The sequence below is a fragment of the Geotrypetes seraphini genome, chromosome 19 (assembly GCF_902459505.1).
Source record: "Geotrypetes seraphini chromosome 19, aGeoSer1.1, whole genome shotgun sequence".
In the NCBI taxonomy this organism is placed as follows: Eukaryota; Metazoa; Chordata; class Amphibia; order Gymnophiona; family Dermophiidae; genus Geotrypetes; species Geotrypetes seraphini.
The window spans coordinates 14,906,618-14,933,170 of NC_047102.1; the positions used below are offsets into that span (position 1 = coordinate 14,906,618).

The 26,553-nt window shown below is 43.8% G+C and overlaps 1 protein-coding gene across 6 annotated transcripts in view; it reads right to left on the reverse strand.

The window, feature by feature from the left end:
- OVCH2 (ovochymase 2) overlaps positions 1-26,553 on the reverse strand; it is a 94,496-nt gene that overhangs the window by 52,049 nt on the left and 15,894 nt on the right. For 2 of the 6 annotated variants that reach the window (XM_033928240.1, XM_033928239.1), the window contains exons 2-8: positions 15,161-15,260; positions 14,085-14,182; positions 13,040-13,149; positions 10,549-10,640; positions 7,538-7,710; positions 5,011-5,106; positions 2,715-2,866 (exon numbers count right to left, since the gene is read on the reverse strand). In XM_033928240.1, coding sequence (XP_033784131.1) covers positions 2,715-2,866; positions 5,011-5,106; positions 7,538-7,710; positions 10,549-10,640; positions 13,040-13,149; positions 14,085-14,175 — 714 coding nt within the window. In that variant the 5' untranslated portion in view covers positions 14,176-14,182; positions 15,161-15,260. Of the gene's footprint in view, positions 1-2,714; positions 2,867-5,010; positions 5,107-7,537; positions 7,711-10,548; positions 10,641-13,039; positions 13,150-14,084; positions 14,183-14,299; positions 16,221-26,553 lie in introns of those variants that run through there. The other 4 variants (XM_033928236.1, XM_033928238.1, XM_033928237.1 and 1 more) reach the window with 4 other exon arrangements.

Sequence of the window (26,553 nt, forward strand, 5' to 3'; positions counted from 1 at the left end):
GAGGTGCTATTGGACCGGGGGAGCAAGGAAGAGGGACAGGGAGCAGGGAAGAGGTGCTATTGGACCGGGGGAGCAAGGAAGAGGGACAGGGGGAGCAGGGAAGAGGTGCTACTGGGCTGGGGGAAAAGGGGGCTGCGGGGGGGGGGGGGTAAAATTGGTTTGGAGCTGGTGCTGAGGGAAGGAGGCTTTACTAGCACCCATTAATGTAACGGGCTTAAACACTAGTAAACTATAAAGAGTTTACTTCATTTCTTTCATAAGACATTCACTCTTTTTTTCCTGCGGCCCTCCAAGTACCTATAGACCCAAAATGTGGCCCTGCAAAGGGTTTGAGTTTGAGACCACCGATCTGGATGAATCTTTAGGAGAGCTGTTTGGCTGATTGCAATTATCTAGGTAACTTTGATCCACCATAACTCCTTTCATCAAGTCACTTCATTGGCTCCCTATAGTTCAAACCTCTCTTACTGACTTACAAGTGCATTCGTTCTTCAGCTCCCCAATGTTTTTTCTCTTTTACCTCTCCCAGGAACAACTTTCATTAGCTCGTCAGCGACGTGATCACACCATTTCTACAAAACCTTCACTGGCCACCAGTACAATACAGGGCTAAATTCAAAACTCTGTGTCTAATCTTCAAGATCCTTAAAGCAATAGGGCTGAAGTACTCTTTATGAACCTCCACGGTTACCCAAGGAATACCACTAACTACACTCTCTCCAAAGGAAAGAATATGATGTGAAATCCATCAATAAGCCTTCTCTGGATTAGCCTCTACATTCTGGAATGTAGTCCCTGAAAAGCTTTGCTCAACACAAGACTATCTCTACTTCAGGAAGCAGACGAAAACTTAGCTCTTTAGTAGAAGATGCAGCGTTGGGTGGAGTGGCTGATGGCAGGAGGAAGCGGGCATCCCTCCTGCAATTTTTTTTTTTATGGCGCAGATATTTTGCATGCGTAATAGAGGTCTGCACGGGAACGGGGATCGTGGGAATCCCGCGGGATCCACGGAGTTCCCGCAGAAATCCCCCCCCTAACCCACGGGACTCCCACGGGGACCCCCTCTGGCCCACTGGACTCCCACAGGGACCCCCCTCTAGCCAACGGGACTCCCACGGGGAAGGAAGGCTTTGGAAGCAGGGTTCGTCCATATAATATAATGGACACGTCAGCCTTAGATTTATAAGTTAATTACCTGAACAGAAAACAAAAAAAGGGTTCCACAAGGAAAACAGCAGCGCAAACACAAAAGAAACTGTGGAATTGATGATCCTGTCAGAAGTAATTACTGTTTTTTATGGGAACGGGCGGGGATGGAGGTAATTCCTTGTGGGGATGGGTGGGGACGGAGAGGATCCTGACGGGGACGGGCGGGGATGGGTGGGATTTCTGTCCCTGTGTCACTTTCTAGTGTGTAACACATGCCAAATATCTGTGCCATGGGAAACAAAAGTTTAAAAAAAAAAAGACAGGCAGACCTGCCAAAAAACTGGTAGACCTGTCGGTAACACAGTTACCAACAGGTCTGCAGCAGTCGGATTTTAGGATAGTAAAATCTGATTCAAAATAGCCAAGCAATTGTTAGCGAATCGATCGCTTGGCTATTTTGCATGGGATTTTACTAATTTGCATGGGTTGGATCAGATCGGATCGTTAAGTGGGCAGTGGGCTGTTTAGTGGATCCAGTCAGGGACAGGATCGGAAGCTTTAGTGAACTTTAGTGAAGGAATACTCTCCCCAAGCTGGTGTCGAAGAGAACACCAAGATACTCCAAGCCCTTACACGTTTGGAACTAGACCTGTTTTAGAAGGGTCAAGGTGCCACAAAAGTGCCCAAACTGACCAGCTAACTACTGCAGAGACAATGTAAAGGCCCCCCACACACACAATCCCCCCGTGATCACTAACCCCGTCACACCCCCACAAAGATCAGAATACAAAAGTACATACCTGTCTCCAGAACATCAGAACCTGGTATAGGAGATCCTAATAGAGCTGCACAATAGTAGCCTGTGTGTGTGTGTGTGGGGGGGGGGGGGGGGCGCTAGTGAACCACAGAGAGGAGTAGCAAGTCCCATAAGCCACTCTAACCACTACATTCATGGGGGGAAATGTGAGCCCACCAAAACCCTACTCCATTGCCGGTGTAGCTGTAGCCATAACATAAAAGGGAGTTCTGGTGAGATGTTTATCTGGCACCCTTTATGTGAAGTTCACAGAAGTGCCCTCTAAGGTGCCTCACTGCTCTGTTGCCAGTCTATTATAGGACTGGCCCCTCCCATATCCAAATGGTCTTGTTCAGGGCATTTGGATGAAACTTTGGTCAAAAATGTGGTATTAAAGATAGACATCCTGGCAGTCTGGGTGTCCCAATGGCCTGGACATCCAGACAGAGGATTTTCAAGACAAAATATTTCTAGACGTATGGGTGGTTGCCTTTCGAAAATAGGCATTTTCTTGCTGCCTACTTTGGACATCTAGTGCCATACATCCAAATTGGACTTAAGACGTATGTTTTGAAAATGTCCCTCCATGTTGCCTGCATAGAAAAGGCAGTTTTGGGGGGAATATTTTTAAGTGCCCTATTATAAATTTATTCCACACTGAGTGTACAAGGATTGCACTTCTGTATTCATATATACACATGGAATGTACAATACATTAGATGACTCTGATAATGAGAGGCTCCTACTTCCTGCCCTCAGCCTGAAATACCTGGCACGCATCCTTTCCCCCTTCAGGAAATCCAGCGCAGAGTATGGTGCTTCCTCTCATTGGGGTCCTTAAAGTTAACATGACGTCATTGCAGTCGTCTTCTTCAACAATTGGCAAGTCCACCATTTGCAAGATATTAGGAAGAATCCCTTCTGAAAATCAAGCCAAATAATGCCAAGTAATTCACTTGCAGAAGTAGAAAGTGCTTCACAGTTTGTGTCAAAGCGATGGAATGATAAAAGGCAGAGGGAGTGGCGAGATGAATCAGAGTAGGCTGCTTATCTTAATATTAGCACCGAGGGGGGGGGGGGGGTTTGGTTGCTTTAGCTCAGTTGAAGCATCCCTAGTTTGAAGCCAGTAGGGCAGTGGCATAGTGAGGGTGAGAGGCAGCCCAGGTGGTGGCATCCCTCCCCCTACTCTCTTCTCCACTCCCTTACTCCTTCCCCGATTCCCCTTGCCACGCGCGCACCAATTCCCTTCCCCCGTATCTCAAGTTGGTTCACCACTGCGAGTAACTTCAACATACTTCTCGCGACCGCGTCGTCTCTCCTTCCGACATCACTTCCTATGCGTGACACCCAGAGGTCATGTCAGCGGGAGAGACGACGCGGTCGCGAGGTGCACGTTGAAGTTGCTGCTCGCGGTGGTGAACAACTAGAGGTAAGGGAGAAGGGAAGGCGGGTTGAGCACGTGGTGAGGGGTGGAGTGGGAAGTGGGGGGGCGGAGCGAAGGAGGGGTGCCGGCGCCCCGCTTCCCCTTACTACGCCACGGTCTGCGGGCCCTAGTTGGAGAAGAGTACATACAATAGAGTCATGAGATAAAGACGGTGCTGAGTGGTCTTCTAGTCTGAGTCCTGAAAATGACAAAGAAAGACCAGGATGAAGTAATTTTATACCGCATTTGTTGTTGATTGATGGACAGACCGGGCGGATCATTCAGGTCTTATCTCTTGATAAATTCCTTTCATCTTAATGATTCTGCCCTCTCCCCATGACAATGTAATCGATCTCTACAACGCGATAAACTACTCCCCTCCCCTCTTGCAACAGTGCAACCTTCCTCTACAATGTGATGCAACCATTTTCCCATGATGCTCTTGGGCCTCTTATTTTGCAAATCACCTAGAACTGTACTGGACAAGTGCGATTAGATTATGTCTATCTGCCTCCTTCTACTATGTTGCTATTGGGCACATAGTTGCATGATGTCCGTAATAAATAAGTATTTAAATCCTATTTAAATTCATATTCATTCTATTCATCTGTAATAAACTACAGCAACTGTCTTCTTTGGCATCAAATCAGCCTTTTAAACCTGAGATCTATCCTGTGTTTGAACTCCTGCTTTACATCAAGTGCTATTTCCTACAGCTCAGGCAAATTGTCTTTTAAAAAAATTTTAAATTTGGGATTGTGATTTAAAGTCCCACTTGTTATCCAGATATTTCTCACTAGATAAGGTTTTACCAAACTGAGAGGGCAGAGGACCGAGGCCTAGATTCTCAAAACAAAAAATCGGCATTTAACGCAAGTCGCTAAACTGGTTCCGACACCGCCATGCGAACGGGCTTTTCAGTATTCAAACGAGCACTCCGGTGGATTCTTAAACATCACCAAGCCATTCTCCCAAGAGCGGCATCGGCATTTAGCGACAAAAATCAGCGACTGGTCCTGGAGTGTCAGTGCAGTGCCTGCACTGTTAAAAGCATGGATTTTGCCTGTGGCTAATGCAAAAATATAAAAATTACAAGTTTTAAAAGTTTTTAGTGGAAATAGTAAAAGCACACTTCTTGAGCGTGTGCATTATAGCCCTCACTCTCCTGCTGCCAACCAAAACAACCCCCCAACCCTCCTTGGCCCATAGGAGGGGCCTTAACCAATCTGGGCCAATCAGAGCCTCAGGCTCCTTCCCAATACATCCCAGGAAGCACTGGGGAAGGGAAGGCCTATTTTGAAGAGGAAGTAGCTGGCCAGAGGAAGTAGACATCTTCGCTACTGTCCGCTGACCTCGTTTACTTGAGCGATTTTCTGAGAATGACTTGCGTTTTTGAAATTGCCACAGGAACGCCTGCGATAGCGCCCCTTCGATGTTCAACGCCAATTTTTGAGAACCTGGTCCCGAGGCACTTAATCTGCTGGGGATGGAGGGGGGAGGAGAGGACAGAAACATCAAAGACTCTGATATCATCAAGAACTTTGTTGCTTTATCTAACCCCAATAGAAACACAGAAACTGGGACCAAAGACTTCCTGGTCTAGACCAACTCGTTCCATTTAAGCACGAGGAGAGCTGCTTACTCTCCGCTAGCCGTCCCCAGCCACAAGTTGTACAAAGATGTCCAGGTTCAAAGAGATCGTCCCAATTTGGAAGACATGCGGGCTGAACTGTTTTACCTGGAATAGAAAACACAAGTTTGCCATCATATCACTGCACATCCGAGTCACAGTAAGGTCCCTCTACCAGACTGTATTGCTGCAGAACAGAGAGACATAGTGGGCGCTTTACTACGTGGAAACCCATGTGGGAGACATCAGCCAGGGTGCACCAGATTGGCCTCTGGGCCTTTTTCAGGCTGTTTTCACAATTAGAATAGGAAGTAATTGGGTTGTTCAATCAGGGGGAGGGGGACAGTGGTTGTGATGTTGTCTATGCATATTGGCCTGATGCTTGTACTGTGTGCTCTTTCTTCTAAATAAAGAATTACAAAAAAAAAAAAAAAAAAAAGAAAGAATAGGATGTAATTTTATGACCTGTTTCACATGTACAACAATTTACGGTACCAGTTTAGCAGCATTTCCAAGGAAGGGGATGGGTGCTGGGTGAGTGTGTGTGTGTGTGGGGGGGGGGGGGTGCTAGGGATCTTACGAGGGTGGAGGGGTGTTCTGGGGTGTGAGAGATGGGGGGGGCTCGACTTTGGTTTGGATTTGTAAAACTTGATGACTTTGTTGGGTTGTATATTGTATTTCATTTTGTGATTTGTCATCAATAAAAAATTATTTGAACATATAATACTTGCATATGCACATTTCTGATCATGCCACCCCTCTATTATAGGATGCTCACAGGCTTCCCATAGCCCATCGCATAACATTTAAAATCTTTTGCCTGATGAAATGCAGGGTATGAGATTCAATGAAAATGGAAGAATAGAGATTGCCGACAGGAAGGTGCCGGTCAACGATGCTTTATTGTATGGTACTTTGCTGTGTATTTTAGGCATAACTTTGTATTTTTGTATGTAGTTTGTAACTCGCCCTGGATAAGGGCGGGATATAAATAAATAAACCAAACCAAACTTTGCTCCTCTCAACAAAATCTTCTCTCAATCCCATCAATCCGCCATATTGTTTACATAACATAACAACATAAAATCAGGCTTCTATACCGCATAACCATAGAGTTCAATGCGGTTCACAAAGAATTAATAAAAAGGCAAACAGAGGGATCAAAAAAAGCTAGTTGACTATAAACTAAATTAAACTAAACCTTAAGTTTATATACCGCATCATCTCCACAGAAGTGGAGCTCGACACGGTTTACAGGAATTAATAAAGAAAGGAACTCCAATGGAAAGAAGAAGGGCTTGGTAAAAAGGAAGGAAAGAGGGGACTTAGTATAATGGAGAGGGAGGGAGTAGTTACATTTTGGAGAAAAGCCATGTTTTCTGAAGCGTTGGAGGGAGGTCGAACTCCAAAGATGGGCAGTAAAGCTGTTCCACAGCTCGGTGATCCTGAAGAGGAGGGATGTTCCAAGTTTTCCTGTATAGGATATGCCTTTTAAAGAGGGGAAGGATAGTTTGAATTTTTGAGTGGATCTGGTGGAGTTAGGATTCGAGGAGAGCCAAGATAGTGGAAAGAGGGGAGGAAGGATGCCGTGAAGAGATTTGAAGGCTAGACAGGCGCATTTGTAGTGAACCCTGAGGATGACTGGGAGCCAGTGAAGCTTAGACAGAAGCGGGGAGACTATAAATTTTGAGAATAGATAAGCTTTTTAGTTGGCTTCTGAAATCTAAGTAAGAGTGTGATGTAGAAAGGATACGACGACAGATCTCTCATCATGAGAGGCCGCTTGAAAGGAGAGTGTACAATCGCGATATTTCTTACTCTTAAAGCCCTCACTTCAATCTATGCTCAAATGTTTTTATTATTTCAATTATAAACAAACAAATACAATAATCTTTCAGTAAACAACAGTGCAATCACATCCCCCCCCTCCCTACCCCTCCCCACCCCAAGAGTCCAGTGCTATAGATATAACTGAGAGTCTGAGTCCAACTTAAAGATTCAATAGTCGACTACAAGCATGCGGTGTGAGATCTCGCCAGAAGCATTCCCAGGTCTGACAGAATCTACGACCCAGTCCACTATCCAAGTCTCCGCTCCAGCGTAGCATGGATTATCATCAGTGATCTCCATTATGCATAGGAAGGGGGATCACGGGACAGCCCTCACTTCAATCTATAAAGCTACTTGGCATGAAAGAAAAACAAGTGGGGAGTGGGTTAGACCGTGTCAACCTTGAGACAAACAATCTTTATTTCTAGGAACTCAAAATATAATACATACGGGTCATCTACTGGATCGTTCCCACAATAAGGACATTTCGTTTATAGGACCTTTTATTTATGTGGTTTTTATATGTATTATATTTTGAGTTCATAGAAATAAAGATTGTTTGTCTCAAGGTTGACGTGGTCTATCCCACTCGTTTTTCTTTCATTTGATTTTACGTGGAGTTTCTGTTCCCTCTCTTTTGTTCTACATTAGCTATTTGGCACATCATATCCCTGTGCAAAAATGAGCCTGGAATGAGTTCTGGCATTACCAAACTCTATGGAGCCATCCAGCACTAGCACGGCGATATCATAGTTTATCGGTCGGCTTGGATTGTAATCTGGATGCTTGAAGATGGATTTCACATAGAACGCTTGCTCATTCTTTTCCTTCACTCGCAAGTCGTAGTCTCCAACCACAACCTTCAGATACTGAAGCAAATACCTGAAAAGAAAAGAGAAGAACAGGAATCAGAAACAGAAAAGAAGGTGGCAATGGACAGTTGAATCATGCTGATAGAATGAACCACCAGAAGCCGACTTTGAACTTTAGGGTAATAATAACAATTTATATACCGCAGGACCGTGAAGTTCTATGTGGTTTACAACAATTAAAGATGTTAAAAATAAACAAAGTTCAGACTTAGTGATTAACAGTTCTAGAGATCATTTGTTGAGGACTAAGATTGTATAGGTTGGTTTCCTAAGTAGATGAGAACATCAACGTTTTCAGCACTGGTTTTCATGTTATGAAACAATGACTTTTGGTGATGAATGAAGTTTACGTGGTAGCACAATAAATGATAGCAGATAACGACCAAGTTATCCTCTCTCCAGCTTAATCGTTGTTGATCTAGGAACCTAACTTAATTATTTAAAAAGTTTAATCGGCACCGATAACAAGCAATTACCACTTCAATTAAATTGGCTTAAATTAAAATTAATTGGGTTGTAGGTGCCTAGCTTGGTAGGCGCTTAGTCCTAGGCGCCTACCAGAAAATAGGAGTGGCACCTAAAATGGAGTTAGGTATTGGTATTAAAGCCAAAAAAACCCTGGCATAAATAGGGTAAGCCTAAGGTTCAGAGAGCTCCAGGCACATAATGATGCCTACCTGAAAAGTAGGCATGATTAGGGGACGGAGAATAGATGTGGTTGACTTAGGCATCACTAGGCATCTGTGTTAGGTGTTGGTAAATTAGGCCAGGAAAGCTCTGACCTAATATACTGGATTACCTACCACAAGGACACCTCGTGACGCCTAAGCATGCCTAAACGTTAAGCGTGATTCTATAAGCAATGCAATTGACAATTGCATTGACCAGCGCCTACAAGTTAGGTACCATTTATAGAATCAGGCCTTAAGTGTCTCTTAAACAGGAAGTGGTAAATGCGGTGTCAGGTCAAAAGCGCGCCGGGACAAAGGCGCGCCCAGACAATTGAGCGCAGCGCGGAGGTGCGCACCGCTCAAAATTACTGTTTTTAGGGCTCCGACGGGGGTGTGTGGGGGAGAACCCCCCCACTTTACTTAATAGACATCGTGCCGCGTTGGGGGGGGCGTTGGGGGGGGTTGGGGGGTTGTAACCCCCCACATTTTACTGAAAACTTCACTTTTTCCCTGTTTTTAGGGAAAAAGTTAAGTTTACAGTAAAATGTGGAGGGTTACAACCCCCCAAACCCCCATAACGCCGGCGCGATGTCTATTAAGTAAAGGGGGGGGGTTCCCCAACAAAAACCCCCGTCGGAGCCCCTAAAAACAGTAATTTTGAGCGGCGCGTGCCTCCACACTGCGCTCAATTGTCCGGGCGCGCCTTTGTCTTTTGCGCTGTTGTCTATGAACCAGTAAATGCCCCCATGTTAATTATTTGCAGTTGCTGTGTTCTAACAATATTGTCTGCAAATAAATGTTTTTTAAAAATCCCCATTATATTGCTGTGATTAAAAAAAACAAAAAGTCATCCAAGGATGTACTATTATTACTATCCATTCAGTCGTGCCCAATCCTTAAATATTCCGTAGGCCAGTCCTCGCCAGGCTTCCTGTTTTCCACCGCTTCTTTCAATTGCTTGATGTTCATTCCCGTGTCATTCTTGATGGCATCCAGCCAACGGGCCTTTGGTCTTCCCTGCTTCCCTTTACCACTGACTATTTCCGAGTAGCACCTCCTTTTCTAGTGCATTCGTCCTCATCACATGTCCAAAATAGGTCGGTCTCTGTCTGGTAATCTTGCCTTCCAGGGACAACTCTAGATCTATATGATGTACCAATTTGTAATTTTCCCAGCAGTTGTTTACTTGGCTAATTGTTTGCACTCTGCTTTGAACCACTTAGGTGGAATATGTGCAGTTATAATTCAATTCAATTTTGCAGTGGCTTAGCAACAGGGCTCCTTTTTTTTTTATGAGGAAATGAATGATGTAGCAGCACTGTCGAATTCGGGGGGGAATATCATAGAAATGAAAGAGAGCGAAAAGCAGGAATGCTCATTTTTAAAAAGCACGGCAGAGCACACTGTATTATAACAAATTTCAAGATGTGTGGAGTCCATTAATAGATTATTGTAAAGATTAAAAATATTCTTCCCTGTATAAAATTTTAAGACATTAGGGGGGAGGGGGGGTATTTTTGATTATAATTGAAACAAATCATTTTCATAAATAAATAAGGGAGGGGGATAATATTTTACATTATGATGATCAATTATAGGATTTCAAGCGTATTTGAATGCTTAATTGATAAATGTCAATATTGTACTTGATTTAAGATTTGAAATGAATAAAGTTTAAAAAAAAAAAAAAAAGAACACACTGTATCAAACAATCCCAAGTGATCATTCCAGATAGGGTTAGCAGATATCTGGACTTCTCCGGACATGTCCTCCTTTTGAAAAGCCTCCTCAAATCGCGTCGGGCAGGGAGGAAGTCCACGCATGCGCGGATGTCACGTGATGACATCATCAAGCGACATCCACGCATGCGCGCACTTCCTTCCTGCCCGACACGATTTGCGGACAAGAGTGGGCAGCGGGGAGCTAGGGCGGGACTGGGGGGCGGGATTAGGGCAGGGATAGGCAGAACTGGGGGAGGGGTCTTGGGGGGAAGTCTAGGGGGTCCGGATTTTCCAATTGGAAAATCTGGCAACCCTAATTCAAGAGCTATCTTATTCACACCTGCGTTTTCTTAACTAGCAATGTTTAAAGAAATCATGAAAATATTGATGCACAAGATTATACGGAACAGATTAATGTCATGTTAAACAAGCTGACTGAACTCTTGTTTTCCATACCTGTCCAATACACAATGTGCGGCTGTGATTATCCGGTCAGCAGACACGATGGTTCCTCCGCAGAAATGTTTGTTATTGCGCTTCAGGGAAACCTGAATAAAAAAAAGAAGCCTTTTGGTTAATTTCTGTATTTGTTAAGTCATCTACGATTATATGGTGGTGTTTATTAGTTTTTATTCATATGGATTTATAATTAAACTTCCCTCCATCCCCTATACTCATACTATTAAAAAAGGCTTTCCTTCTCATACCTTCGAAAGCTCATCAGAAAATTAATTGTTTTTGTTTTTTTTTTCATATACTACCTTCTCACACTTGTAACTCTTTCCCTTTTCCACCTTGGAAATCATGTCTGATGCTAACCCTTTCCCTCTCTTCCAACATCAGAACCAGCTCGGCCTATGGACCCGATGAGCACCGACTCAGGATGCCAAGGTGACAAAGGGCACCAAAATCCCAGGGCGCCTCTCACCCTCGCTAGGCCACTGGGCATTGACAGTGTTTTTATATCTGCTCAGTGCAGACGGATAACAGGTCTTCGACCTTTAACCTCTTTGATTTTATCTTTCTACACCTCAGTTGAGGCCAGGCTCATTTCAAATCAGAAACCTCCCCGGAGCCTGTTTCTTATCACCCACTAACACAAGGCAAGTGCAAGGATATAGTCAACCTATTTAATTATTTGGATTTATCAAACATCTCTTGAAAGAATGCACTGAAGAGGATGTACAATAGGTACAGTTAAACACGAGCAACCTACCTCGTGGTAACAGGTATAACATAAGAAGAAGTAAGAAGTTGCCTCCGCTGAGGCAGACCAGAGGTCCATCTCGCCCAGCGGTCCGCTCCCGCGGCGGCCCATCAGGCCCATTGCCTGAGCAGTGGTCCCTGACTAGCTCTATAACCTATCTCTACTCCTAACCTATCTCTACTCCTAACTATAGTAAAAAGGCCAAAATAGCCGTGAATTCTAAGTAAACCTTCAGACTTGTGCCTTGAATCAGCTGTTAGGCCCCTAGATCCCCTGCCAAGATTTTAATCTCAACAGTCAATCACTGAACACCAACCTTTCCAGGACAATCAGTTTACAGTTTATTTACATTTGCTATACTAACTTGCAGATCAAAGCAGTTAACAATAAAAATTAGGAAAAGAGAACAGAAGCAAACTATAATATCCAATAGAAAAAGTAAAGCAAAAATGCATAATTTGACATCATATAAAAAACTTTGTGAGGGTAAATCGGTTAGCTTAGCGGGGTTTAAAAAAAAGCTTGGAGAAATGAATATTAAAGTCAAGAATCTGAGTAACAATATTCAGTATTCATGAGACTGATTTGCAATATTCAAGCAGAGGGGACCAAGTTTTTGTATAAGAGATCATGGAGTTATTGCGTTCAGCAAAATGACATTCATATTTCACAAGGAGACATATCTCTATTATATGTTTTTGCCTCACCCTTAGTCTTCTGAATTCAGGCACTTATCAGAATTAACCATGTTCCAATACATTTTATATTTATCATATTCTTTTATTTTAGATTGGACATGTCCTTCTGATTTTTCTGGTACATTATTTGAGCATTTCACCTACTGCTTTTGTTTTTCTTTTCTTCAATACCCCTTTCTTGAACTAATGTCATCACATCTTTATTTTGTTATGCATTTAATAATCTGTGATCATTATTTCTTTGTGGATGCACTTCACACTTGTTAATGATATTGTTATAACGTGCTCCTTGTTGGAGCACTCACATTGTTGGCTTTGTATTTTTTCTCTACTTATAAAATCAATAAAACACTTTGAAAAAAAAAAAAAAAAAAAGCTTGGATAATTTCCTATAAGAGAAGTCCATAGGCCATTATTGAGATAGCCTGGGGAAATCCACTGCTTATCCTAGGATAAGCAGCATAAAATCTGTTTTACTACTTGGGATCTAGTCAGGTACTTGGGACCTTCGGTCTGTCCTGGTACGGCGATTCTTAGGTTCTTAGGTGAGCCAAGTATAGGACAATCAAGCCACTCTGACATCACTGATGAGGTTGGCTCTTAGGCATTGGTAGAATGAGACATTATGACATCACAATCTCAGCTCTGAAATGTTGCTATTATCTGGGTTTCTTGGGACCTAGTTTGGCCACTGTTGGAAAGAGGATACTGGGCTTGCCCAGTAAGGTAATTCTTATGTTAATTTTATAGACTGGTTTTGCATCTAAAATGCTCTTTTAGCTGCATAACAAAAACTCCATCATGCCAGAACCTGAGAATTTGCCGCTGTTTCATAAACAATTTTTTTTGCACAGTGGCTTGTTACTATCTAAATTAGAACCATCATACCACTTACTCCTTACCATTTTAAAAATTATATACCATGTCCACATCATAGACTTTCACATACACGCAAAAAAACCAGATAAACCCTTGTGAAATATATATTTTTTAAAATCTTATAAAAATCTGCATTTTTCAATAGTTTTAATACACAACTCACCAAACATGGAAATAAACCAGGTATTGCTTGAGTTCCACCAACAATGCGATGAAAGAGGTTGAGCCTATTGAACGATCCGAATTCCAGCGGAGACTGACAACAGTTACGATCTAGATACAAAAATAAATACATACATATGTTAAACAAGAAGCAAACAAAACATATTATAACATGGATAGCGTTAAATGGATACTATGTTCATATTATATCCATATACTATGTTCATGTTATATCCATGTTATAACATGGATACAAGTAACATGGATACTATGTTATTTGAATGTTCTTCCATGCTATGATGATGTTGTTTGTATTGTACTGCCATCATACATGAATAAGTCATTGCTCTGTATTCTTAAATCACAAAAAAATTGTGCAAAATGCTGCGGCCAGACTGATTACAGGAACATCAAAATATGCTCATATTACACCTTAGCTTCAGAAGTTGCACTGGCTGACAGTAGCATTTAGACTACAGTATAAGACTGCAAAGATTTGTCATCAATTCCAGAGTACTTTAAGAGCAAGATGACTATTTACCATCGTTGCGCTCTGAAAATTCTGTTTTGTTAAAGGACAACGCTATTCCGAAATATGTCGAAACGTGTGCAATCACCTTTTGTTGGGTGAAATTATGGAATTCGCTTTCCAGGCAGTTAAGAAAATTTGCTGATAGAGGATTTTTTTCTTTTTTTTTAGAAAACTCAAAACACAACTGTTTGTTGATGCTTTTTTTTTATAGGGTCTTATTTGTCCTGATTGAAGATTAACTGTGAACTTAAATGTTGAGATTTGTCTTTTTATTGTACTGTTTTTAGGCATTATGCATGTGGATATACTGTAAACCGCCCAGAAACTAGACGGTACAGAAATTTTAAAAATAAATAAATAAATAAATAAAAATAATGCTCCGATTCTGATCCTACTACATGTAAGCCTGGTAGTTGTGTCTTGCTAATCCACTCTTCGAACTACAAGTCACCCAGAGCAAAAGATAAATTGAAGTTTATATTTGATGAAGGATTTGGAATGGGTCAGAACTTACCTTGGTTTGGGTCCAGGGGTGCTGAATTTCCACGTCTCAGACAGGACGTCCCCACCAAGAGCAGAAAGATCTTGCCAAAGGCAGCTGGCATTTTGGAGCTATAACGATAAAGAGTACAAAAAAAAATCACAGATTCACAAGTGTTTTTATAGAGGCGAGGAGGAAAATGAGAGACCGCGGGAGAGCAGCATTTTACTAATTAAATTCCAAGTTACCCATTAACTCGGCCATAACCTTTTTTTTTTAATTAGGCACTTCTAGATTTTTCAAATTTAGCTAAGAATAATAGTCTTCGATTTTATGGAACTATTGCTAAATTTCTGTCGCCAAATACTTCTTTTGGAGTTGCAGGGTGCTGAAAAGTCCAACGTGCCCCCACCAGCCAATTTAAACTCTATGCTCCACCAGCTAAAACAATATGCACTTTTACCCGAGATATCACAGCCCTGATGAATAAACCTCGCTATGGCTGGTTAAACTGCATTGTTTATGGCTGCCTTTATGCTTGGCTTTGTTTTCCCACGTCAACTGGCACAATGGAACTTAAACAATGATATTGCGGAGCTGGCCTGATGCTTCGGTGGCTATGCTGTGTAATTCCGTACAGGGAGAGCTGGGTTCAATTCCGAAGCTCAGCTTCTGCCCCTATGTGGTAGGGGAGTCTCATCCATCCCATAAGAATGGGCAGTTAGGATACACTGGACAGGAAATAGCTCAGTGGTTGAGCAATGGGTGAGAACCAGAGAAGCGTGCATTTGGATCCTACCTTAGGTGAGTGACAATCTCTCACTGTCCCAGGTACCACTTAGGTTGTAAGCACTTCAGGATAGGAGCATAGATAGCAAGTAGTATTATTATTATAGGTACTTGCATTGGACTTGAGAAGGAGCTACAGTTCTTGGCTGATGACATTCATTGCACTGACTGAGCTAGTGAAAGAAAAGAGGGTCCCAGGCCTCATAGACAAACAGATCAGTAAAAAGAAGAGGCACAGGAGATGTCTTAAACCAACCTTAAGTTACATATGCTTTATTGACTTATAATATCCAAAATATAAAACCAAGTCCTTCTCATACTATATAGGTAAAGTCCCGACAAGGATCCGTATTTCGGCGACGAATGCCACCTTCCTCAGGGGACAACAAGGATGTGCTAGAGTGTTCCAGCGTCTGTTCTCTAAAAAAGAGGTAGAAATTGAATAATTCATGTTTCTTCTATGCCATGTTTCTCATTACGAGTAGCTATTGGATGAATTGGAGAAGTCTGGATGTCCTGCATGTTATGGCTCAATCTTCAGGCATGTAGTTATGAATCAGGAAAACACCACATTCTGAAAAAGGAGGCTTTTAGGTATTATTCTCAGGTTCCAATACACCCTTTTTTGTTTTTATATCTACACATTAATCATAACTCAATTTATTATATAAAAAAACAAAACAAAACATTTGTCCCTATACTTCTCATTTTGTTAGTCTGAATATGCTCCTTAATGCTATAAATATACTTTCCCCTACTATTATGTACATGGAATTTCATTCTGTTCCCTATTAGATAAAACACATCGTAAAATTTCACAACCCTCTCATATTTTACTCTTTGCATCTTGATCATTTGATTGATTTTCTTACAACCATCGTCCTCCTTTCTGCTACTAACAGATTCTACCATCTGGTTCTACCTAGTACTGGAAGTTTATTGGAGCCATGTTCTTGGAACATCTTAACACAATAAAAATATTTGCACCAGTTGAACGAGGACTGTTCTGCACCCGTGTTCCTGTTCTAGTTCAGTGCACTCCTGCCCATTTTCCATTTTTTTTTTGTGTGTGTGTGTCTATTCTTAAATCAGTAGCCATAAGAAATTCAACTGGAATCTTTTTACAAGATTTACCTAAAAAGAGAATGAACATACTTTTACTGCTGCACCAGGCTTTCAAATAACATCTCTGATTTGCCAATAGAAATAATTGAAACAATCACTCTTCAATAACTAACCAAGCATGGGAATGGGAGCGCAGTCCGGCAGGGGTTGGGGGGAGGGAAGGGGGTTCGGGGGGTTGTGTCCGGCAGGAGGGATTGAGCACCTTCCTGCCAGTGATCGTGCAGGTGTTCGGGAGGGGGGGGGGGGTTGTGTCTGGCAGGAGAGATTGGGCATCTCTCCTGCTGGAGAAGATTTGGGGGGGGGGTTCATGGGGGATCGCGGCGGAGAGATTGGGTATCTCTTCTGCCGGGGAAGATTTGGGAGGGTTGTGGGGGAACATGGCAGGAGCAATTGGGCATCTCTCCTGCTGGGGAAGATACGGGGGGGATTGTAGAGGATCGCGGCAGGAGAGCTTGGGCATCTCTCCTGCAACGATCATTACGGGGGAGGAGGGGATGGTTCCAGGATTCTGTAACCGGCATTGTTTATGACAGACGCCGGTTAGAGAATCCTGCTTTTAGGCGAGGGACTGGCCCCTCCTTTGCTTAAAAGGTCTTGTTTTGGGCATTTGGGACTTGGGCGATTTTTGGGGTGGGAATGTGTTGTAAGGATACATGTAGTGGTGGTCTGGGCGATTAAACTGCTGAACGTAGAGGTAGACCATTCTAAAAAAAAGAACTCCTCATTTTGGATGTTGTTTTTTGTTTTTTTTAGAGAATGGACATTTTCCTATTGCCTACTTTCTGCACCTAGGGACTTAGGCCAAAAGGGGATTTAGACATTTCTTTTGATTATGCCCCTCTAGGCAAAACACACACATACACATGTATACATACACATGTACACGAGGGTTGTTAAAAAGGCAAGTTAAACAACTTAGTCTCCATCGAGGGCTATACATTTATTCCAGCGAGTTTCCAGTTTTTTCATTATTTTTCCTACAATACAAAAAATCTGGAAACTCGCTGGACTAAGGCCTGCATTCTATATATGGCGCCATCATCGGTGGCTGCCTTAGAAACGGCCTCCGATCGCACATCAATCGTGATGGTGCTGCTTATACTGTAGACTCATGCCTTTGGGAAATGTAGACCGGGATTTTCAAGGCCTACATTTCTGGCACCTACCTTTCATGTGACGTGCACAAACGGAGGTGCTTTACCCACCTTTCTACAACCCCGATAGCCCTTATGGCTGCAGGTGGCACCTACATGGCAGTAGAGTAGGGTTTTGGGGTGTTTTGGTGGGCTCACATTTTCCACCATGAATGTAGTGGTTAGAGTGGCTTGTGGGCCTGGGTCCTCCTCTCTATGATTTACTAGCTCACCCACCCCAGGCTACTAAAGCCTCTGTGTAGCTCTACTAGGCTTTCCTTTGCCAGGTGCTGATGTTCCAGAGGCAGGTATGTACATTTTAATTCTGAACTTTGTGGGAGTACAACAGGGTCAGTGAACACAGGGGGAGTGTGTGTGGGACTTTACTTTGTCTCTGTAGTGATTGTCTGGTCAGTTTTGATACCTTTTAGGCACTTATACCTGTCATTACATTGTCTAACTCAGTGTCTTTCAACCTTTTTACACCTATGGACCGGCAGAAATAAAAGAATTATTCTGTGGACCGGCATCAGTCCGTGGACCGGCGGTTGAAGAACACGGGGCTAAATCGTGAGCCAGACCCCGCCCATCTCTACCCAATCTCCACCCCAGACCCCGCCACCATGATAGTACTAATTGCACCTTGCACGTGCCGTGCCTCATCTGGAAGCCTTCCCTCTGACGTTGCAACGTCAGAGAGAAGGCTTCCGGTTCAGGCGCAGGATGCCCGTAGGAGCCACTGTCCGTGGCTTTGTGCACTGAATCAGTTAGAAAGAGGGAGCTGGCTCGAAGATAATGCCGCATCGATCGCACCGTGGAATGGCGGTTGAAGCACACTGTTTTGGGCCTGATGCGCATGCTGGCCCTGTTGACCGGCAGGAAATTTCTGTGGACCGGCACTGGTCCATGAACCGGTGGTTGAAGAACACTGGTCTAACTCACAATGTATAAGTTTCACCTAGGCATCTCATCAAACATTCGATCATCCCTGAAAGATGACCAAGTTTAGGTCGGCCCTCATCCTGCCCTAACCACGCCTCCTTTCAGCTCCGGTTGCACAGTGGGATTCAGAGGCCTAAAATGTCCTTGGATACGTCCAAAAAAGCCTTTTTGATTATTGGCACATGGACAACCTGTCTTTAAGATCGTCCAAGTGCTAACTTGGGTTGGGTTTTTAGATGCATTTAAGTTTTGATTATGAGCCCTATATAGTAAAATCTCAGTTATCCATGGGGATTGGTGGATGCCGGATAATTGTAGTTTCTTGTTATTTGAGAGTTAATGTAAAAAATAGTTGTGTCTTCCTTCCCACTTCACTCTATCATCCCCCCCCCAACCCCCCACTTGTAGGAGCAGCATCTTCTTTCCTTCTTTCTTGGACAATTTCTCTTGCCCCTTCTCACCCCCCCCCCCCCCACTCCTTTCTTCCTTTTCCTGAAGCAGCAGAGCTGATCCTGACAACCCCTTCCCTTCCTCCGTTCCCAAAACAACACAGCCAGTCCCGACAACCCCTCTCCCTCTCTCCTCCCTCACTCACCAGATGATTTATTTATTCATTCATTCAATTTTCTATACCCTTTTCCCGGGGGAGCTCAGAACGGTTTACATAAACTTATTCAGGTACTCAAACATTTTCCCCTTTCTGTCCTGGTGGGCTCACAATCTATCTAATGTACCTGGGGGCAATGGGGGGATTAAGTAACTTGCCCAGGGTCACAAGGAGCAGCGTGGGTTTGAACCCACAACCTCAGGGTGCTGAGGCTGTAGCTTTAACCACTGCGCCAGCAAACATAAGAATCGCCGGTAAACAGGCAGCTTCTGGCCAGCCCCAGCAGGGCCTTTCCTCTGCTGCATCATATAGGAAGTGATGCAGCAGAGGAAAGGCCCTGCCTAGGCAGGCTGTGAGCAGCCTGTTCCCAGCACTGCCTCTGCTAACCTGGCTGCTGCTGCTGCTACTGCTTCAGGTAGGGGAGGAAGGGAGGGGGGTTGGCAGGTCAGGACTGCTGCTGCTTCGAGTGAAGGGGTCAAGGAGGCCAGACCCACATGGAGGGAGAGAGGGCACACCCGGGGGAAGGGGGGGTGAGGTGCACTAGAAATGTGTGTATGGGGAGGGTCCAGTAGGGTGAAAGGCAGGAGAAGGGAGATGGATGGATGCTGAGCCCGTAAGTGTGTGTGTGTGTGGGGGGGGGGGGGGGAGATGGGGGGAAGGGAGAGAAAGTGACCTAGAACAGAAAGGAGTGTGGGAAGGGAGGAACAGATGCAGGACCTACAAGTGGGGGTATGGGGATGATAGAGAGAAGAAGAGAGTGAGGTGGGAAAGTATTCTTAGAATAACTCCCTGCAACCAGAAACTACAGTTATCTGGCATTTACCAATCCCCATGGGTGCCGGATTAGAGTTTACTGTTTTTGTGATTCTGGCAGGTACATGTGGCCTGGATTGGTCACCGTTGGAAGCAGGATACTGGACTAGAAGGACCTTCAGTCTGAACCAGTATGGCTATCTTACGTTCAAAAATCTACAGAAAACACAAAAGTGATACTAGGTTACTTCTTCTAACACATTGCTTTCCAAAACTGCTTGGGGACTCTACAGCCAATGCATTAAATCAACCAACATGCAAATTGTTTATGAGCAAATGTTATATTTTGGAGAAAAAGTGTATACTGAATTTCTGGTTGGCGGATGTTCCTCCCTCCTTCTGGTACTGGAGGAATAAATTACATGACCTTCTCAGCTGGGAGGCCAACCTGGCTTCTTCCTCTCGGTGAAGGAGCAGAGACTTTGTTCATATTTGGACTCCCTATTTGGACAGTTTGTCTCCCCGGGTGCGTAGTCATATCTTGAATAGACTGTGGTTGTATTCCAGTCCGCCTGTCTGATCTGGGGGAGGGGGCTGGGGGTTCTTTGTAACCTGAGAGGACATAAGAGTCCAGTCCTCTTGGGGGGTGGGGAGCCCTGTTTTCTTTTGTTGGGGGGGGGGGGGCCAAAATAACAACATTTTTGTCTGCTGTTTGCATTTGTTATGGATTGTTGCTTAATAAAAACAGATTTCACTTAAAAATCAACCGACATGCAAATTATCTCATGCATATTCATTATAGGCATCTTGTCACCCTGACTGTCAGCGAGTTCCCAAGGACAGATGTGGGAACATAAAGCCCGAGAGCCCGTCTCGATGGGCACATTTAACACGGAGCTGGAGGCCTGCGAGATCGCCTGTCGGGGGGGGGGGGCTGGTTTAGAGAGGGGTTTGGGTAGTAGGAAGTATTGGGTCTTCCCGCCGCAGGGAAGACTCAGGATTGGGGAGGCTGTGGCAAGGGGGACGACGGGAGGGTAATAAAGAGGACCCAAACAGTCACTGGATTCTCCGAGGCTGCTTCCCTACCGCGTGGCTCATCTGGGTTTCGCCAGGGGTTCCTCTGGGTGTGGCGTCGCGTTCTGCTCTAGGTTCAGGTTTGCGGCAAAGTGGCCCTTGGCAGGCGGAGCAGAGCATTCCTGCATGGCGCTGAGCGGAGGAGCTGACCGGCTGTGAGCTCCCTAGGACAGATGTGGGAAATCCTGTTCTAACATCTGCTTTAGTTTCCACTTCTTGTTCTTCTTCCTCTTCCAATAACTGAACATTAACGCCAGGAAAACACGCACGCACGCACGCAGTCGTGTTTTAAGAACTTGGAAGTACTACTTTCAGCATGTCACATCATGTGAAATTTTTGATCCCGTTTAGGCAAAACTGACTTATTAAGTTACAATGCAGAAGTTTATAGGTTATTCTGGGCAAAGATCCAATTCGGGTACAGAAAAAAAAAAAATGATAATTTGGGAAGTTGAATCCAATAGACATGAGGACCCACAGTTAACAATTTAGCACTGCAGTTCGTCGGAAACAGTTTCTAAGATGTCCTTGTGAAACCTTGGCATTGCCAGGAAATTGCAAACAACCTCTTCCTACCCACTGCCTCACCTCCCCCCCCCTCAAAAATAAAACAACAACAAAACTTCCTGCACATTCAAAAAATGAGAAATTTAGAGTACAGTCCATTCTGTTTAAGCACAGGTAGAATAAGCACACAATCTGTTTATCTGCACAATTAAGAGCCAATCCCATTTTATTCCCATGGATTTCAATGAGCAGTGACTCAGGTTTGGCATTCCAGCTATAAGCATTGTACATACTGTACATGTTGATTGATCCCATTGGCATCGGCACTCTATTTAGCTGCATAGGATGGTAGATCACTCCGTGTTCTTTCACCCCATGTGCCAACTGCTGCTGTAGCCACTCAGTCCTTCGGGTGTGTACAGAAAGGCTGGAGAGCGAGCACTCTCCCTCGTAGGCTTCCAACTTTGTGATATGCAATTAAGTACCAGTGCCGTGTGGCGATTGCACATCCCAAAGCTGAGAGCCAATAAGGGAAATGCTTAATCCCTACCCTTTTCTTTGTACGCCAGAAGGGCTGCGTGGCTTCAGCGGCAGGTGGCACACAGAGTGAAAGGACACAAAGGTGGGACACGCAGGAATAGGGATGGAGGAGTGGTGGACCCTGATCAAGGTCATGCATTGGGGCTGCAAAAAAACCCTAGGGAACGGTACAGTTTAGGGGATGAAGAACTTATGTGCACGACAGAAGAGCGGAGCTTGGGTGCGATTGTGTGCGATGATCTTAAGGTGGCCAAATGGGTTGGAAAGGTGATGGCGAAACCAAGGGTGCAATGGGGGAGATATGGCCAGTAGGAAAAAGGAAGTATTGATGTCCCTGTAGACTTCATTTAGAATATTGTGTACAATTCTGGAGGCTGCACCTTCAAAAATATATAAAAAGGAAGGAGTCGGTCCAGAGGAAGGCTACTAAAATGGTGCGTGGTCTTCATCATAAGGCATATGAGGACAGACTTAAAGATATCAATCTGTATACTTTGGAGGAAAGGGGGGAGAGGGGAGATATGATTGAGACATTTAAATATCTACGTGGTGTAAATGTACATGAGTCGAGCCTCTTTCATTTGAAAGGAAGTTCTGGAATGAGAAGGCATAGGATGACATTAAGAGGTGATAGGCTCCGGAGTAATCTAAGGAAAGACTTTTTTACAGAAAGGGTAGTAGATGCATAGAACAGTCTCCTGGAAGAGGTGGTGGAGACAGAGACTGTATCTGAATTCAACAAATCCTGGGATAGGCACGTGGGATCTCTCGGAGAGAGAAAGAGATAATGGTTACTGCGGATGGGCAGACTGGATGGGCCATTTGGCCTTTATCTGCCATCATGATTCTATGAATGACCGATATAGCATCTAAATGGCATTTATTTATTTGTTTTCAAATGGATATCCCATGCCATCCAAATTCTGGGTGGGTTACATAAAGACATACAGGAATTACACAATACATATCAGCAGAAAATAATTTTATTAAAAATTCAAATGAGCAAATTATCTTACTAATTATACTAGATCATACTTCTGACTTATATAGACAAGACTATTTTAAAGTTAGTCTCAGGATTGGTACTAGATCATAACATCATACTAATAGCACAGTCTAAAATTCACTAAATCTGTCCACATACTGGGCCTGGAAGCAGAAGCAACGGTGCATTGGATCAGGCCAACAGAGTTATGGGTGGCATACCTACCTAAGATACATAATAATAATAATAATAATAAAAAACTAACCACAGCTCTTAGAGCTGTGTAGAATAAGGTAAGGAAATATAAGGAATGACAACAGCACCTACCCTCTTATTTTCATGTACAAATGAGAGTGATAAGGTACTGATAATGAAACTCTATTTGAAAATAAACAGGCAATGTTTAGTGGAGCTAGAATCCAAATACTTCCAGGCTACAAGCTGGGAATTTGACGGAAGAGCACAAAAATGGCAAGTCGTAGAGCAGCTGTGAACTAAGGCCATTGACTGGGTGGCGTTTGCAGAGAGGGTACCTCTGAACCAGAGGGCGGTGTTTAATAATCTTAAAAACCCGAAGTGATGCAATTGCAACCAGATTGCAGTCACTGCCTGAAAAACCACCAGCTATTGATTGGGCTTTCTATAGGAAGGCCGTTGCCAAGCCCGGTAGGGTTGATGAATTTGAAAAGAAGTTCAGTGCAGTAACAATTCCTGAGCCCATCGATACAGTGGTGCCTCGCATAACAGACGCCTCGCACAGCGAACGCTGCGCACAACGAACTTCAGGTCTTGCTTCACACAACGAACTTCGTTTCACACAACGAAGTCGCCCGAGCTGCATCGCTTAACTGCCCTCTCTCCGCCTGGCTCCCTGTGCAGTGGCGCTAAACCCCCCTGCCGCCGCTGCTGCATATTTTTAAGCCTCTGCCGCCACCGCATATTTTTAAACCTCCCCCCGCCGCCACATATTTTTTTAAAAAAGCCACCACTGCTGCAACTTTAATCTCACCCGCTCACTCGAACTGGTGGTCTAGCAAATTTCCCAGCCAGAAGCGCAGACAGAGATCAAGAGCAAGCCTTCTGTGCTACTGCCTGGGCCTGCGCTGATCTCTGAATGGCTGCAGTCAGCTCTCGCGGGACTCACAAGAACTAACTGCAGCCATTCGGAGATCGGCATGGGCCCACACAGGCGTGCAGAGGAATTGCTCCTGATCTCTGCGCTTCTGGCCTGTACGCCACTGGCTGGGAAAGATGGGAGGAATTAAAAAAGGTACTGGGGAGTATGTGGGGGGTGATTATAATACACAGCAAGGATCAACAAAACCCCTGTCTCCCCTCACCTTCACATATATCCCCTCTATATCATGCTAACAGCTCTAACAAGATAAATTTATCTTTTTTTATGTCATCTTAGCATATTTTATGCTACAGAACGAATTATTTTTTTTAACATGTATTGTTATGGGAAAACGCGTTTCACATAACGAACTTTTCGCATAACAAACTTGCTCCTGGAACGAATTAAGTTTGTTGTGTGAGGCACCACTGTACTCAGACGGCCAAGATTACTACCCAAGAGCAGCTGCCTATGTGGAGGCTTCTAAAACCCAGATTGCAAAGTATGAGAAAGAGCTGGAAAAGTTTAAAAACATGATTCCTTTTGACCAGATGACCACTGAAGATCTTAATGAAGCCTTCCCTGAAACCAAGCTTGATAAGGAAAAGTATCCCTATTGGCCGCACAAACCTGCTTCTGAATTGTAAATATCTATTTACTTAGAAACTGCAAATTATAAGAACCTTGAATATCCCTGAGAAATAAAATTATTGTACATAAAAAAAAGAGTAACCCAACTTAAACTGCTCCCCATCTTTAAAGGCATTCAAGCTGCTACACAAAAGAAATGCTTTACTGTCACCAGTCTCAGGAATGTCAGAATAAAATAACCCCACAGGGATTAAAAGAAATTATCTTTGGGTCTAACTAAGGTTCATTGAGCCCAGCAACCTGTCTCTGACAGTGCAAATAGAGCTACAGTTTGGAACGGGCTGGGTATTTCTCACAGCTCATTTTCCAGAGATGAGCCCGTGAAGACTAATTTATTTATTTTAATTTTTATCCCGTCCTCTCAGCTCAGAATGGGTCATCATCGAAAGCTGTTTCCACAGGCTGCATATGATGAGACCTTTGGTCAATTTTTTTAGATGCTCCCTCACTGAACACTCATTCATTTGCTAATTATATCAAAATTGGATTACTGTACGTCACTCTACAAAGGCATCACACCGAAGGAAATTAGAATATTACAAAAAAACAAAAAACAAAACAACAAAAAAAAAAACTGCAATAAAAATTATCACAGGTAAAAGAAAATTTAATCATGTCACATCTTCATTAAACATGCATTGGCTCCCTATCAACCATAGAATAACTTATAAACAGGCACGTATCACATTTAAAGTTCTATAATTCAAATCTGTGTTATTTCTAGATTGAGTTATCATCTTGCATATTCCTTTCGGTTCCCTACGATCTGAGGACAAAAACCTACTCACTATTCCATCCTTACGAATAACAGCGGGATCTGGATAGCCCCTACTGTCTTCCCCAACCCCCACCTCCCCTTATCTAGTCCCAATAACTGAAACCACACACCAGCTTGGAATATAGCCGCAGCTCAATTTATTACTGAAATAGCAACTAAATTCATTTGCATAAATTAACATCCTTAACACAGTAACTTCATATAACAAAATCTGCCAGCTCCTTCCGAGCTACCCGGTGTAATCATCAATAAATGGCCCCCAACCCCGCCATAAACAGCAAGAGTCTGAGGGGTGGCATGACCTCATGCCCCTTTAACCAGGTCAATATCCCCCCCAAGACACGGCTCCCAGCCGGCCCTCCGCTCATCGCCGGATGAGCCCAAGCACCCAGTAGCTCGGGAGATCCGCCTACCCGAGCTACTAAGGCCATTAATAGAGGGTGGGTGGGCGGGGAAAAAGCCGCCCTGGAGGACCAGAAAAAACCCAGTCCTCCAAGGTCCCGGCTTTAAAACCTCCTCCGTTGCCGCCCCCCTCTTCCCCTAAACCAATCGCGCACCAGTTTTCTGGCGCGCTTCTTGCCACCCAATTAATCTTTCCCTTTCTTGTCCCTCTAACCCCTCCCCCCGACTCGAAGGCGACACAGGGCTCCCAGCCCTGTGTTATCATACGCCCTTCGAGACGGGCTCTCGGGCTACTCTTTATATAAATACTAGGTGTAATTCATTGTTCTCTGCCACTGCTCCCCAAACCTGGAACCTACTACCAGCTCTGGTAAGAGAAGAAAGAACCCTGAAAAAGTTTAAATCAAAATTAAAAAGCTATCTATATAGGAGTGCCTTTGATTTGCCTTTGAAGCTCAGTCAACATTCCCACTTGATGCAGGCAAGCACTGATGTAATAAATCCTTTATTGTTTCATCCCTTCTTTATTCTCTTTCCTATACCAAATTGTAGTTCCTCCTTGCACTTCCCCTCTCATCGAATGTAAGCCTGTGATTCCCCATACATTGTTTTGTCGCCCCCATTTTAATTTTTATTGTTCATCGCTTTCTAATCTATGACAAAAGCGATTTTTATCAAATATTAATTAAACTTGAAACTTTGATTCACAAAGTAAGTTAAGGACATGAAGGGTTACATACAAGGAGCATATAAAAGGAGGCTTCTAGACAGGGAATCTGTCTGCTGATAGCATTTTTTAGCCAAAGAGGAAGGTTCTTCAGCGACCTGATCTGTGCGGGCAATTGGTTCCCTACTCGAGGAAGAAAATGGCTGTAGGAGCGTTTGCCATGCAGTTTCCATTTGGAGAGATCTTCTTGGGGGGGGGGGGGGAGGAAATGCCAAATCATCTCTCTGTTTCAGAGTTAGACTGTATCCTATTATACATACTAAAGCTCTTTCTTTTTTTTTTGCATTATATGAAATCCACCGATGGATCAAAAACTGGCTGGCAGACAGGAAGCAGAGGGTTGGTGTAAAGGGCCACTACTCGGACTGGCAA